Genomic DNA, 14,642 nt, shown 5'->3' on the forward strand with positions numbered 1-14,642 from the left:
GTTGCATGGAAAGTATTGCAATAGACCCTTGGTTTTCTATCTTCTGCAACAGAACTCAAATGGCGTTGCATTATGGGAGTTTGTAGTGTTGCATTATAGCAGTAGACATTGCTGGACCCACTTCTCTGACGTGGCAGTGGGTCCCACGTGCTGACGTGGCAGTGGGGCCCACTGCTGAACCCATTTTGCTGACGTGGCAGTGGGTCCCACGTGCTGACGTGGCAGTGGGGCCCACTGCTTGACCCATTTTGGTGACGTGGTAGTGGGTCCCACGTGCTGACGTGGCAGTGGTCCCCACTGCTGGACCCATTTTAGTGACGTGGCAGTGGGTCCCACCTGCTGACGTGGCAGTGGTCCCCACTGCTGGACCTATTTTGGTGACGTGGCAGTGGGTCCCACCTGCTGATGTGGCAGTGGTCCCCACTGCTGGACCTATTTTGGTGACGTGGCAGTGGGTCCCACCTGCTGACGTGGCAGTGGTCCCCACTGCTGGACCCATTTTGGTGACGTGGCAGTGGGTCCCACCTGCTGACGTGGCAGTGGTCCCCACTGCTGGACCCATTTTGGTGACGTGGCAGTAGGTCCCACCTGCTGACGTGGCTGTGGGTCCTACTGACCCATTTTGATATAAAAATCTTTGAAAATTTTTGAAGGCCAAGGGAATTGAACCCCTGACCTCTCATGTATCAAAACATGTTACACACCACTCCACCAACCTCTCATTTATGTTGTGTATTGCATAACTAAAATATAATAGTCAAATGTGGTCAAAGTATTCTATTTAACTAGTACGAATTCTATTTTTTTAAAATTTGTTTTCGACGATCCAACCGTACCGATGTTAATATCTATCAAATTTAGTAGTATGATATTTTTTTCAAAAATTTCCATATTTAGATGGTGTGAGTTTATAATAGTAAAAGCGGTCCAAGAAGGTAGTCCAATTAACTAGTGTTGTCCCGAAAGTGAATTCCTTTTTTTTAAAATTCATTTTCGACGATCCAACCATACGAATGTTAATATCTATCAAATTTAGCAATAAGAATTTTTATTCAAAAATTTCCATATTTAGAAGGTGTGAGTTTATAATAGTCAAAGCAGTCCAAGAAGGTAGTCAATTAAGCAGTATTGTCCCGAATACAAATTCTATTTTTTTAAAATTCATTCTTGACGATCCAACCGTACGGATGTTAATATCTATCAAATTTAGCAATAAGTATTTTTTTTCAAAAATTTCCATATTTAGAAGGTGTGAGTTTATAATAGTCAAAGCGGTCCAAGAAGGTAGTCAATTAAGCAGTGTTGTCCCGAATACAAATTCTATTTTTTTAAAATTCATTCTTGACGATCCAACCGTACGGATGTTAATATCTATCAAATTTAGTAATAAGAATTTTTTTTCAAAAATTTCCATATTTAGAAGGTGTGAGTTTATAATAGTCAAAGCGGTCCAAGAAGGTAGTCCAATGGACTAGTGTTGTTTCTAATACGAATTCTATTTTTTTAAAAATTAATTTTCGACGATCCAACCGTACGGATGTTAATATCTATCAAATTTAGTAATATGTAATTTTTTCTGTGTATTTTCATATTTAGACGGTGTGGGTTTATAATAGTCAAAGCGGTCAAAGTAGGTAGTCCAATTAACCAGTGTTGTCCCGATACGAATTCTATTTTTTTAAAATTCATTTTCGACGATCCAACCGTACGGATGTTAACATCTATCAAATTTAGTTATATGAAATTTTTTTCAAAAATTTTCATATTTAGACGGTGTGAGTTTATAATAGCCAAAACAGTCAAAGAAGCGAGTCTAATTAAATTATAATTAAATCATATAACATATACGTATATATCATATAAATTAAATTAAAATTATTCACTTTAATTTAAATACAAAAGCACATATTCATTTTATAAAAATAAATTAAATCATATTAAATATACATACATACATATATATATATTTACTAAAATTAATAATAATAAAAAAAGTTAAAATTCATATATACGTATATAGGATTTGTTCGTGTTGAGAGTTCCCTAAATTTCAGACAAGGCGGCATTATTTCCCCCCCTTTTTTCATCACTCTCATTTCGCTCTCTCAATATTTCCACAACATTTTGACAGTCATCTCCTCTCTCAACTCGCTGAACCCTCTGGATTTCATCTCTCTGGTACCTCTCTGGATTTCATCTCTCGACACCTCGATTTCATCTCTCACATCTCGATTTCATTTTTATTTTTGTTCTTATTTTTGTTTTTCTGATTGTGCAGGAATCTCTGGTTGAGGGTTAGTTGGGGGTTAATCTCAGGTTGCACTCTCTATCTCTATCTCATTTCATTTTTACTTTTTGTGAGTATGCATGCTTCTGATTTGTAATTAGGGTTTGTAAATTTGGGTTTAGTTAGTTGGGTTTTTGTATATTTATGGCTAATTAGGTGTTTTATGTTTGATTTTTTAGTGGGGTTTTGTATTTTGTGGTCTGGATTTGTTGTAATTAAACTTTAATTAGGGTTTTTTATATGGTTGTAATTTGGGGATTTTTGTATGCCTATGTTTTTATTTTTTATATGCCTCTGTTTTTAGTATGTCTTAGTATGTTTGTTTAAGTTAGATGGCTCAATATTAGTATTCTTGTGATTTGAAAGTCTCATATCTGGATTCACTTGTGTCTAAAGAACTGTCTTTAGTATGTTTGTAATTTCTGAATATTAGCAGGCTTGTAATTTGGGGTGCTTGGGAGGACCAGTGCACATGAATGAAGAGCCTGCAGAATGTTCCTCCATTTATGTAGAACCTATGAAGTGGATGGAAGCAGGTTTAATTTTTATCAAAATCCTGAATACTATACTTTCCTTGAACAACTTGTTCTATCAAATGTCTCATCTGGTTGTCTTGTAAACTGACAGTTCAAGAAGGTTTTGTGGGACAAAAGCTGCAGTGCATTGGCTGTAAAGGTCGCCTGGGTTCTTTCAATTGGGCAGGAATGCGGTGCAACTGTGGAGCATGGGTTATTCCTGCATTTCAGCTGCACAAAAATCGGATGGATGAATGCAGTCTGTGAGTTGACTCATCAACTATCTTAATTGTGTGGTAATATATCCATTATCCAGGATGCTGAAAACAATAGTAGTACATATAGTTTCCGTGGGATCTTATCATCCTTGTTGATCTGATCTATAATAATCATAAAAAAACTCTGCTCCTAGGTACTAATTTAATTCTATATTTTGCACCTCCTATTAGCACTGTCAATTTCTTATATTACCTGAATAATTCTGTTTGACTTTTACAAGGAGTTTATTGCATCAATTTATATCTCATTAGTTTTTGAATTGCTGATAAAAGGTCTATATTGGCTCAATTTTTTCACTCGGAAGAAAGAAGTTTTTCTATAACTGGCAACTCTCCACGGCAAGTCGTTTCTGAAGAAATTTTAAAGGTACAAGTATTGTGGTGAGCACCTATGTTTAGGATCCAAATGTTTCATATATAATATGCAAATGGAGCCATGCTCAATTTCATAAATATTCATATTCATATAATTATCAACAACTAATATATTCATATTCATATAATTATTTATTGCATCTTGATTCTTGAGCCTCTACAGCTGTTGCTTTTTATATGTAAACTACTGCAAAATAGAACTCCAGAAAATGCATACTAATGCCAAATACGTGATCTACAGGTAAAACCACCTACATAATAATGCTAATATTGTGAAACAATAAAATAACAACTACAAGGATTAGTCAGGTCATAAAAACCAATTGCTAGTTTAGTTTCTATTTCTTTTGATGCTAGTTTAATATACAATTCTGTAAAGTTAACTAAAACTTTTTGGCCAGTATATTGTCTAGTATATGCATGTTTATATGTCCAGATCTAGTTTATTTTTTTTGCCCTGCTTTCGTTGATGTGTACATTAAATTTTATTTGATTACAAATTTTTTTAGCTAGAGACGATGACAAGTGGCTGATGTCTTTTGTCATGCCCTCAAAGTATGGTTCCAGCTTGCCATTTCCCAAAGATCCATCAGTGGCTATCAAAGAGGTGCCAAGCAAAATTGTGGCAGTTGCTGCTTTTTTAGGTATCCCCTAACTATTGTATGATAACTGCTTTCACTTCTACACAAGATCTTACAATTAAGATGGTTTTTATAGTATATAACTATATATACATACAGATGTAAAGAAGTATAATAAAGTATGAAAGAGATGATGATGAGTGCATACAGTTCTTAATCTTCCATAACTCTTCTTGTAAGGTTGTTTGACGAGAGACAGAAACTGGAAAGGCAGACAAGTGAAGATCTTAATCTTACTCAGGATCTTCGGTTGGGACTTGAGAACTTGGACTCTGCTCTTCAGGTTGCTTGGGCAGTCTTAAAGAAAAAAGGAAAAGATTTAGTACTTAGATATTTTGTTGGTTGTTTTGTGACTGTTTGGTGGTATTATGTTGAGAGATTGTGACTATTGATTTGGTGAAAGTTATGACAGGGTTGCTTTGTAGTTAAATGGCTTGTTTAGGAAGGGATTTATGAATGTACAAGACAAATATTGCAAAAATTTATAAAGAGTGTTGCATTTTACTTTTGTCAGTGTTGTAATTTCTATTTATTTAGTGGTTCATATTTAATTTATCAGTGTTGCAAATATAAACAATTTAGTGTTGCATATTAAAATATATGGTGTTGCAAAAGCTATGTGGAACCCACTAAATGTTTGGATCCTGTGGGACCCACCCATGACATGGCAAGTAACTCATCAATGATGTGGCAGGTGGACCCAGCTTACGTGTCAGGTGACGTGTGAGAGGGACCCAGCTGACGTGGCAGATGAGGTGGGACCCACCTCTGCTGTGTGTCCACTTTTAGGGGCAACACCAGTAGATGTTGCCTTTATGAAATAGTGGTGTTGCATTATAGGTATAATGCAATGCATTTTCGGTGTTGCATTAGATAGCCATAAGCGTTGCCTTATAGGTCAAAGGCAAGGCTCGCATATGCAACGCCCAGAAAGTGTTGCATATCTCGATTTTAGGCCTAAGGCAACACCATTTGGGGTATAAGGCAACACTATTGGGCGTTGCATATGAGCACTTATGGCGTAGTGAAAAAAAAAAAATTTTATGTGATGCCCCATTCATATCAAAGAAGAAATTGATACTCCCTCCGTCCCACCGAGTTGTTTACATTGGGTTTGGGCACGGAGGTTAAGAAATATGTATAAATTAGTGGAAAAAAGGAAGAAAAGTTGATGAAACGGTGGGACCCATTGATTTTTAATATATTAAAGAGAGATAGTGGAGTAAAAGTAGTGTGAAAGGGGAGAAAAAGTGATAAAGTGGTGGGACCCATTAACTATTTTGGGAAAGTTTTGTAATGTAAAGAATTGGGTGGGACGTCCAAAAAAGGAAACCGTAAAGAACCTGGTGGGACAGAGGGAGTATCTCGTTTCCATTTTAGTGGCCCCACTAATTTTGTACCATTTATTAATGTACATTTTATCAACCCCAAGTCTGCACCACCTGCTCTTTATCTCTCTACCTCCATTTTTTCTTGCCCCACCAGAAATTTCTGCACATCGAAACCAACTTTAGAAGAAATTATCTGCCAGCTTACATCTTTCTTTCCAGTCCTTATTTTTTCCAATCTCAATCTTAAATTACCTGGAAAACTTCTTTCTTAGATCTTACAATATATATGTTGGAAGTACAAGATGTTTTTCATGCTCAGCTACTATCTTAAAATTCAATATAGCTTTATATTCTTTATACTAATAATCTCTCTAAATTAATAATTTTTCCGATCTCGACTTGAGTCGGTTCGAAAAATTGCTAGTTTCGATAAGATAATAATAAAAAAAATACTAATTTAAGAAAAATCATGTAAATTAATAATTCTTTATAATTATGAAAATATATCCATTACAACTGTTCAAAACATAACTAGTTTGTTATCCATTATTTCTTAAAAATTAAATCAATTTGAAACTTAAAAATTCAATTCCATCAAAAAATCATGTGTTCAATAAATTGAATTCATGAGCACAAATTGAACGGTTACATGTAATTCATGTTCTATCGTAACATCGTCGCACCATTATGTTTAAGAGTCAAATCAACACATAAATACACTAAATTATTTGAATTTGTAATTAATACATATTAATACATTATCATAGGTCTGATAATGCATTTGCCTTGCTGGATTCTACACAGAAAACCTGAGCATAGGAATGATATATTTGATCCTTCCGGACGCTATTGCTTCGGTTTAATACATAATGAGAATCTGATTTTGGTTGGTTAATCCGATCAGTTCATCGATGGTCGGCGGCTTCTAAGGTCATATTCACTTGGATGGAATGAAATCATGAGAAAATGAAATGAAATTTGTACTATAAATTGGGTGTGATTTGAAAAATTGTCTATAATTTTCATTTATTCAATAATTCCATTCCACCTGACAAAAAAAATCATTTCATTCCAACTATTTGAACTACAAATCTAACCCACATATTTTGGAAGGGATGTTTATTCCATTTGTTCATTATATTTCCCTGTCATCTTCTTCATGTAAAATTTCAACTAACTCATATTTAATCATTATTATCTCATACTTGCTTCTTTTTCCATAAAGCTTCTCTACATATATTCATTTCATTCTCCCTTCATTCCATTTCAACCAAGTGAACACAAATTAAGAGAATTCAAAGTGATGCTGTAAATAACAGTGACTTCTTGCATTAACACTATTATATACACAATTGGGGCAAAATTTTATAACCACTGATTTATGGGAGTACGCCCCAATTGTGTATGAACTATTTTAGTTAGAATATTCGAGAACATCACTGGAAAACAAGAATTGTTGAGCTGCAATTTCACAAGGCTTGTAGTACTCGGAACTGGCACAGAATTACAAGATTGTATAGCCAATAATTACATAATACGTTATTTGTTACATTTTACTTTCTTGCAGTTCTGAGAAATGTAACTACGACCTTGTTGCGAGAGAACTTACTTCACTTCGTCTTTTAAGGTCACTATGGATCTGAGAACACCTGGGCTGATCTTGTCAGCAAGGGCACCTTTCTCACTTATATAAAACATCTTCTCCTTCACAAAACTTTGTAGCTTATTTGCATCATAGTCAAGTCTGCCTTGATCTATATAATTACATGATTTCAGATATCAGTAACCATATTTTAAGTAGTAAAACAATATTTGTAATTGAAGACATTCTAAATGGTCTAATAATTAAAGTCATCACTTGTTGAGTTCAAATGCATCAAGTGAATCACTGCTTGCAAAAGTGACTCAACTTGGGCATTAATTTAAAAATATGTACCAAGGAGACCAACGTCAATGACCGAGTTAGATACAAATTTTCTCTTTTTTTTTAATGACTAAGTCGATACAAAATTTTAAAATAGTGAGTATAAAGTCACTTTTGCATGATACATATGGACCCAACGAATGATGACCCAACATCAATCTTGAATAATGAGAATATTTACCACTTACGGATGTAAACAATAATCTTTGGTAAATAATGATAGATATAAAACAGTGTTTCAAGTGCTCTTCACGCATATATCAAGTGCCAAAGAGAGTTGAAGCACATTAAAGCTGTGATATCCATAACAAAACAGACATTAGGCTTCCCTGGGAATCGTCAAGAAAACCATAGACTGGAAATGAGGTAATCCGTCCTGCTGTAATTTCACTCAATAGTCATTCTTTACTGGGCCACTCTTCATTATTAGTTTGATCAGCTAACAGAAGCTTTTTATATCCCCTCTTTCCGTATATTTTCTAGGATGTGAAGTCAAGTTTTCATCAAACAAGATTTTACAAGTTGATGAAATTAGTTTAAGTTTTTCACAGATTACATTTCTTCTTTAGGAGATCATCTTGAAGTCAAAAGTGTGTTGCCATCTCATGCATACAAAAGAGCAGACAAAAGCCAAGTAATAAAATTGTGGCAACATTTAATCTCCAAGGGAATTGGGTGGTTTTTTCTCTGTTGTTATTTAACTGAGTAATGCCTTTTTTTTTTGTCAGGGTCTACATACACGTAGATGAATTGTATCGAATACAATAGCTGCCACAAGGGAAAATCATAAATATTTTACTATAATTATTGTATTTTTCTTCACCCTGTAGACATTAGTTGTGGTTAAGACTTGGTGCTTAATTTGTATGACAGTATAAAATACAAATCTTCTGAAAAAACCTAGTACGGAAAGATACCAAGGAACTTCCAATGTTACAATATCCAGCAGGATAACGAAAGAGAGTAGACCTGTGTTACTCGGACTTGGCTAGAAGTGTCCGACATGGATACATGTCCATGTGTCGGACTCGGTAATATTTTGAAAAATGTCCATGTTTTTGGCCTAAAAATAAGTGTCCGAGTCCAAGTGTCCATGTCCGGATGTCGAGTGTCCGACACGGGTACTTCAAGGCAAGATGAAGAGTCCGAGTAACATAGGAGTAGACATATGTGTAGCAATGTGTTGCACAACCTAAAAAACCAATGATGTAAAGTTTATGGGAATTGATAAGTTAACTTTATACTTGCATGGTGATTTATATCTGCTATTTCTAAACTTAAAAACCAGGTTACAATATTCCTATATAGCATTTTCAAAATATAATTAACTTCATACATGTACCTTTTTCTCTGGCACTTAAAAATGCACGAGTATCATGGCAAATTCCAAATAGAGAATCTATAATCAACACACAGATGCATAAAACATATGATGTGTGATTTCTCTGACCATGTATATAGCACGGGATAAAGCAATACCTTTCTCTAAGATGGTGTGAGCAGCATGAAATGGGATCCTGGAAAATATATCAGTTCCGGGAAACATCATCCATGTCTTTTCTGTGGAGTCATGATTGCCACAGGTAGCACATACCTCCTTCACTAAAGGCTTCGATCCCATTCCCTCAATCTCCTTCATTATTGACTCAAAAGGTGAAGGCACACTTGTCTTTGTTGTTCGAGCCCTTTTTCTGAGAGCTGTCAATGCTTCCCTATTCCCATTTCTCACTCTATCATTTTCTACCATCTACACAAATTTACCAAATATTAAGTTAACAAAAATTATTACAGAAGTAGATAGTGTGATATTTAAATTGACAACTGAATGACCTGCTGCCGCGCTAATAGGAAATTTTCAGCTTCAATCTCAATCTCAATTAAGTTTTCCTGGATTTTCTTCATTGTGTCGTCCATATTAGTGCTTTACAAGATATTAGACGCCTGAAAGTTCATAAAAAAGGATTAATGATGACACATTGCACGACGTGACCAACCCGCGATGCTATGCAAATTGTTATGAACTTTCCACAACAACGTATATAGAAAATAACTCCACTGCAGCCTTTTTAAAGTTCATGGTAGAATAGAAACAAGTAGACTTTCTAACATGCTCAATTCCAATATGTAGAGTTGCAGTATCTACTCCTATGAGAATTACTCTTGCATGCACAGTTGCTCCTTTCAACAAGCTTCTCTTATTGTTTTCTGCTTACTCCGTCTTCTAGTAGTTGCTTCCTGATGTAAGTCTCATTTTATCCTCTCCAAGTTATGACTATTAAAGGTTCTAAACCATAATACTATCTTTAGTGCTAGCCATGGAAAACTCACAAACATGCTTAGATGAAAAGGCTAGCCAGCAGAACCTTTACTCACCTATTGCGTAGCCCAGCATTGCACGAGCATCCTAAGATCCACATATATACAAGATGTTTGAATTTGAAAATTCACCGCAGCTTTAGCTAATTGGAATGTGGTGCTAGGCCGAATTCAAGAACTTTTAGTTTGCCCTACCTTCAGCTAGTGGCTAAAGGGCTCCAAAAGTTATCCATGTTGCTTAGATTAAAGAGTACACAGGTCTTCTACTGTCATCTACCAACCGAACAAGAAATATATAGTTAAATACTGTCCATATTATGGTCTGAAATTAAGTTACTTAGTGCTATGTTTTGAAATCTCAAAAATGATATGCAAATCCAGGGATGAATTACTTGCTGCTATCCTTGTTCAGAAATTAATATTAAGGTCCCTTAAAGAGCACCTTCAACGTTCAATTTATAATCATATTGATACTAACTTAGACACATTTCCTTGAATCTTTATACTTAAAAACAAGTAAAAAAATGTTTTTTTATATGATTTTAGAATTCAGAGTGTTTCAGTTCGTTCTGTCCCTGCCTATCGAAGCAATTAAAAATGAAATGAATGTTATCCATACAGTTAATTCTCTGTTGTACCATTCTTTAACACAAATAGTATGTGTCCAATATTATTATCACAAATGGGAGTCAATAAACGCTAGTGATTTACAAAATATACGTATGCATTTTCCATACCATCTCCTGGGAGCTCACAATCAATTTTTAAAATCTTAGTGGAATTTTGTATTAGTGAACGATCTTTTGGTGCGCAGTTTGAGAGAAGTTTAATTCTCAGAGGTATTCAGTGATGATAATATAGTGTCTTTATAGTATGAAACATGATTTATTTGGTACTTCCCTATTATAACTTCATCTGCAGATACTTTGACTGGTGAAATAACATGAGCCAAAGTTAGAACTTAGAAGTTATGCACTGGAAAAGGAATATTAGACTCTGCCAGTGTTAATACGATATTTAGTGTACTATTAGTTGATTGAGAAGTTTATGCAGTTTTAGATTGAGGATATTACGGACATTAATTCTAACTTTATTGTACTTCTTTGACAGATATAGAAAAAAAAGTGGGTTTTCTTCCTATAGTATTTACAAAAAAGTACAGAAATGAACATATTGAGCATCTAACTATTTAGAGTTATAAAAATTGAGCTCTGTTCCGGTTGATTTACTAAATACTAATATAATCACCACTGTTCTGAGAATTTCTGCTTTTACATTGTATGATAAATTTAAATAACTTTAAGAAAAATGATTTGATTCAGCTGTATTCAAAATTCAAGTTACAGTCAAAACCTTATAAAAAGGAATAATAGAGAAATAAAGATCTTGTCAAGTGGGAGTTTTGGGTGGCAATTAACGATGAAGAGGTCTGAGTAAACCACCCACAGGACCAAGTAGTATAATGCACTGTCAAGGAGGATGCAGGAGCAGTATTATTGCAAAGTTAAGTGGGGTCAAAACTTAACAAGAATTTGAAAGAGATTCAACTATCAAAAAAAGAATTTGAAAGAATTCTTAAGCCTGCAGTAATGCAGCCACACTATTCTTGCTAAAGGTGTACCATGTGATGCTTATTAGTTCACGCCTTACATACATGGCAAAACCAAAGATCGGTAATTTATGAGCAATTAGAAGTTAACTGCAGAGTGGTACAAGTACATGAACTGTTCGGGCAATTAAAAACTATCCATGGTGGACACATGCAGCCGAACCTTGGTCACATAGCCTTTATATATGTAACAAATTGTCTTGAAACATAACAAAAGGATAAAACTATATTAATACCGTAAAATACACTATTTGCTACTGCAAACACTAAAACCAACCGTAACAACTCTTTCTCATGTCCCCACGATTCCAATAGCCATTGCAACTTGTGCTTTAGAGTACCATTGCGGATTACACTTTATTCTTAATTCCTAATCATAATGTATGCCTAGTGCTTAAAAAGCACTATAGCATGTTACACTGTTTACTATTCCTAGTCATTATATATGCCTCAAGTCATTATAAAATAACTCTCATATCCCATGAATCAATTTGCAACTTCACAAGCAGTAACCTCCTTAATTTACACATCAAAAGAAGATTACTTCACTGATCACATGTGGACCAATTTTGTCTCAACTAATTCTACATTGTAATCTACAAACAGACTTTGCCAGAATCAAATCAACTAACAGATATAACAGCTAACATGAAACAAAGACCCCATACAGAACACCTAACAAGAAACATGCTAGTGCACACTCTTCTTTCAGCTATCTAATCAAACACTTAATGTGCAACCAGCAATAAGAATCCAAACTTCAACAAACAAATCAAAAAATTAACCTTTTTAACACTTTTACTCACATGGGTCATCAAATTTCAGTATGTAAATTAGAGTTTTCAAGAAAATCAGAAGGGCCAATTCATAAACCTCGAAAATCTACAAAATTGCATGAATTTAAAAATAATAATAAAACTGAGAAGTGATTTAAAATAAGAATAAGAATTCAGAATTCAAAATTGAATATTAAAGGGGTAACGGAAACAAACAGAATATAGAACATGGTGTATTCGTAAGTACCTTGTTCCTGTCCGTCTTAGCTTTTTTTTTTTTTTGCTAAAGTGTCCGTCTTAGCTTGTGTTTAGCTTTTCTCCGTTTTTGTCTGCAGTCTGTTTTTGTATGCTTGGCTTTTTGGAGATTCAAATAAGAAGAGCATATAAATACTTTTTGTCTGCTTGGCTTTTGGGAGATTCAAATACGAAGAGCATATAAATACTAGAGTAATGTTATGTTCACATAAAGGTGTACAGAAAGATGTGGATTCCACTATCTTCTATACACTTGCGTTCTTTTGTTTATCTTCAGTACACTTACTTGCATTCTTTAATTTAGTTTAGAGTAAATTGCACTTTGTTGGCTTGTGGAATTTTTAATTTGCACGTTAGTGGCCTTCTTTTAAAATCTGACATTTGCTTGGCTGAAGAAATGTTTTTTAAGCAATGAAGGGGCTCGTATCCGAACCGTTAAAAATTAAAGACGCCGTTAGAAGTAGTATAGTCACATTTCTTTATATCATTTCCCTCCAAAACGAAAAGCGATCAACCCCTCTTGAAAACCTAGCATCTCCCCATATCAAGAGCAAGAAAAATTGTGAAGATGAGTTGGTTTAAGCGGCTAAAGGAAGATCATAACATATATAGCCCACGAGGAGCACCCGACTACAGCGGTATGCATTCTTGTTTCCAGACTTGATTTTATATTGTTTGTGGTGGATTATATTGTCTCATTATTATATAGACTCGATTGTCCATTGTTTGTTCTGTCTTGGATATGCTTTCTGTGTTATAAATCTACTTAAAAATTAAGGCTTTTACTGATTTCAAGATGTGGAGACGTAGTTGCCTAAAAAATTAGGGCTTTTATTGATTTTAAGATGTGTAGTATGTAGTTGCTTAAAAAATTAATGCTTCTACTTATTTCAACATGTGTAGTATGTAGTTGCTGATTTTCCCCAAATGAGTGCAGCACTAGGTCCATTTAAATAGTATAATATGTTTCCATTTGTGCAGAAAATGAAGATTTAACAATTAAAGTACACTATGGTGGTCACTTCATTGATAATCCCAAGTCTTACATAGATGGTGATGTTGACTACTTTAACATCTGTAATTTTGATCAAATTAGTTTAATTGAGGTCACAACAATGTTGAAAGAAGTTGGAATGCTTTGGGGTCATCCATAGTTTTGGTATAGGTTACCAAAAACAAACATGGAAAGGGGTTTATGTGAGCTGGCACAGATGAAGAACTAATTCTCATGTGGACACTAATGCCTGCTGAAAAATATGTGGATGTCTATGTTGTAAACAATCTACATCTTGCAGAAGCCCCCCTAGAGAACCAACCCCCCCAAGACAGCCAACTCCCCCTAGGCAGCCATCATAAGATGAGTATGAGTTTGACAATACTCAGTTTTCCTTTAGCACCCAATGTGAAGAAGAAACAGAAAGGGATGTTAGAGAGTTAGAGGGTTTGTATTAGTCCTTTTATGATGAAGATGACGAAGACTATTAAAAAAAAGAAGATTTGAATAGCACTGATGACACATTTGAATGTGACGGCTCTAACAAAGATAATTCAGATGATGACCTCCTTTTTTAGAGGAATGTGGATCAAACTGTTGATGATGATGACAAGAGTTCTGTTCCTAGTGATTCCTCTATCTATGCTGATTCTGATGAAGAAAGGATAGTTCTAAACTCAACTGATGAAGAAGTAGAAAGTTACTCTATTTTTAATGAGAAAATTGACATGATTAATCCTACATTCAAGGTGGAAATGCGTTTCAAAATGCCACTCTTTTCAGACAGGCCGTTAAGAAGCATGCCATAATCGAGAGGAGACCAATCTCAAATTGCATGATTTTTGGGAGAAAGATCAAATATGTTTGTGAAAAACCTTGTTTGTGGAAGATATATGCTAGTCCTATGCAGGGGACAACCAAATACCAGATTAAGACTCTGCATATTAAGCATACTTGTGCCCCAACTTTCAAGAAAAAGCAGATTAACTCTAAGTGGATTGCAGATTACTATGGGACAGAGCTAAGAATGAACCCAACATGGCCTGTCAATGCATTTCATAAAAAGATTATGAATGATCTGAAATGTGAGGTTAGCAAGCATGCAATGTACAGGGCAAAAAGATGAGCTATAATGAAGATAAGTGGTACACATGAAGAGCAGTACACCATGGTGTGGAAATATGCACATGAGTTGAAGAAGGTGCTTCCAGAAAGTACAATCAAGGTTTTGACTGAAGATCCAAAACCAGATACAAAAAGAGGAAGGTTTTTGAGGTTTTATGTGTGTTTGGGGCCTATCAAAAAGGCTTTTGTGGAGAATTGCAGGAGAATTATGGGATT

General features: G+C 34.8%; 2 protein-coding genes across 6 annotated transcripts; one reads left to right on the forward strand and one right to left on the reverse strand.

The window, feature by feature from the left end:
- Positions 1–2,049: 2,049 nt before the first annotated feature.
- Positions 2,050–4,651, forward strand: LOC108202179 (probable inactive dual specificity protein phosphatase-like At4g18593). Its single transcript, XM_064084205.1, has 7 exons — positions 2,050–2,178; positions 2,279–2,316; positions 2,724–2,823; positions 2,915–3,065; positions 3,354–3,447; positions 3,965–4,099; positions 4,277–4,651. The coding sequence occupies exons 3-6, from the start codon at positions 2,760–2,762 to the stop codon at positions 3,986–3,988; spliced, it is 333 nt and encodes a 110-aa protein (XP_063940275.1). The 5' UTR covers positions 2,050–2,178; positions 2,279–2,316; positions 2,724–2,759; the 3' UTR covers positions 3,989–4,099; positions 4,277–4,651.
- Positions 4,652–6,863: 2,212 nt separating this feature from the next.
- Positions 6,864–12,548, reverse strand: LOC108200770 (uncharacterized). Of its 5 annotated transcripts, none has more exons than XM_017369017.2 (6): positions 12,300–12,548; positions 9,725–9,940; positions 9,182–9,292; positions 8,831–9,098; positions 8,321–8,543; positions 7,044–7,181 (listed from the first exon to the last, which is right to left on the reverse strand). In XM_017369017.2, the coding sequence occupies exons 3-5, from the start codon at positions 9,263–9,265 to the stop codon at positions 8,326–8,328; spliced, it is 570 nt and encodes a 189-aa protein (XP_017224506.1). In that variant the 5' UTR covers positions 9,266–9,292; positions 9,725–9,940; positions 12,300–12,548; the 3' UTR covers positions 7,044–7,181; positions 8,321–8,325. The 5 variants fall into 5 exon arrangements, with proteins under 5 accessions (XP_017224509.1, XP_017224506.1, XP_063941667.1 ...); XM_064085597.1 differs by lacking the exon at positions 12,300–12,548 and adding an exon at positions 12,083–12,270; XM_064085598.1 differs by lacking the exon at positions 12,300–12,548 and adding an exon at positions 11,021–12,067.
- Between the last annotated feature and the right edge of the window lie 2,094 nt (positions 12,549–14,642).

Source organism: Daucus carota, chromosome 9 (assembly GCF_001625215.2).
Source record: "Daucus carota subsp. sativus chromosome 9, DH1 v3.0, whole genome shotgun sequence".
NCBI lineage: Eukaryota > Viridiplantae > Streptophyta > Magnoliopsida > Apiales > Apiaceae > Daucus > Daucus carota.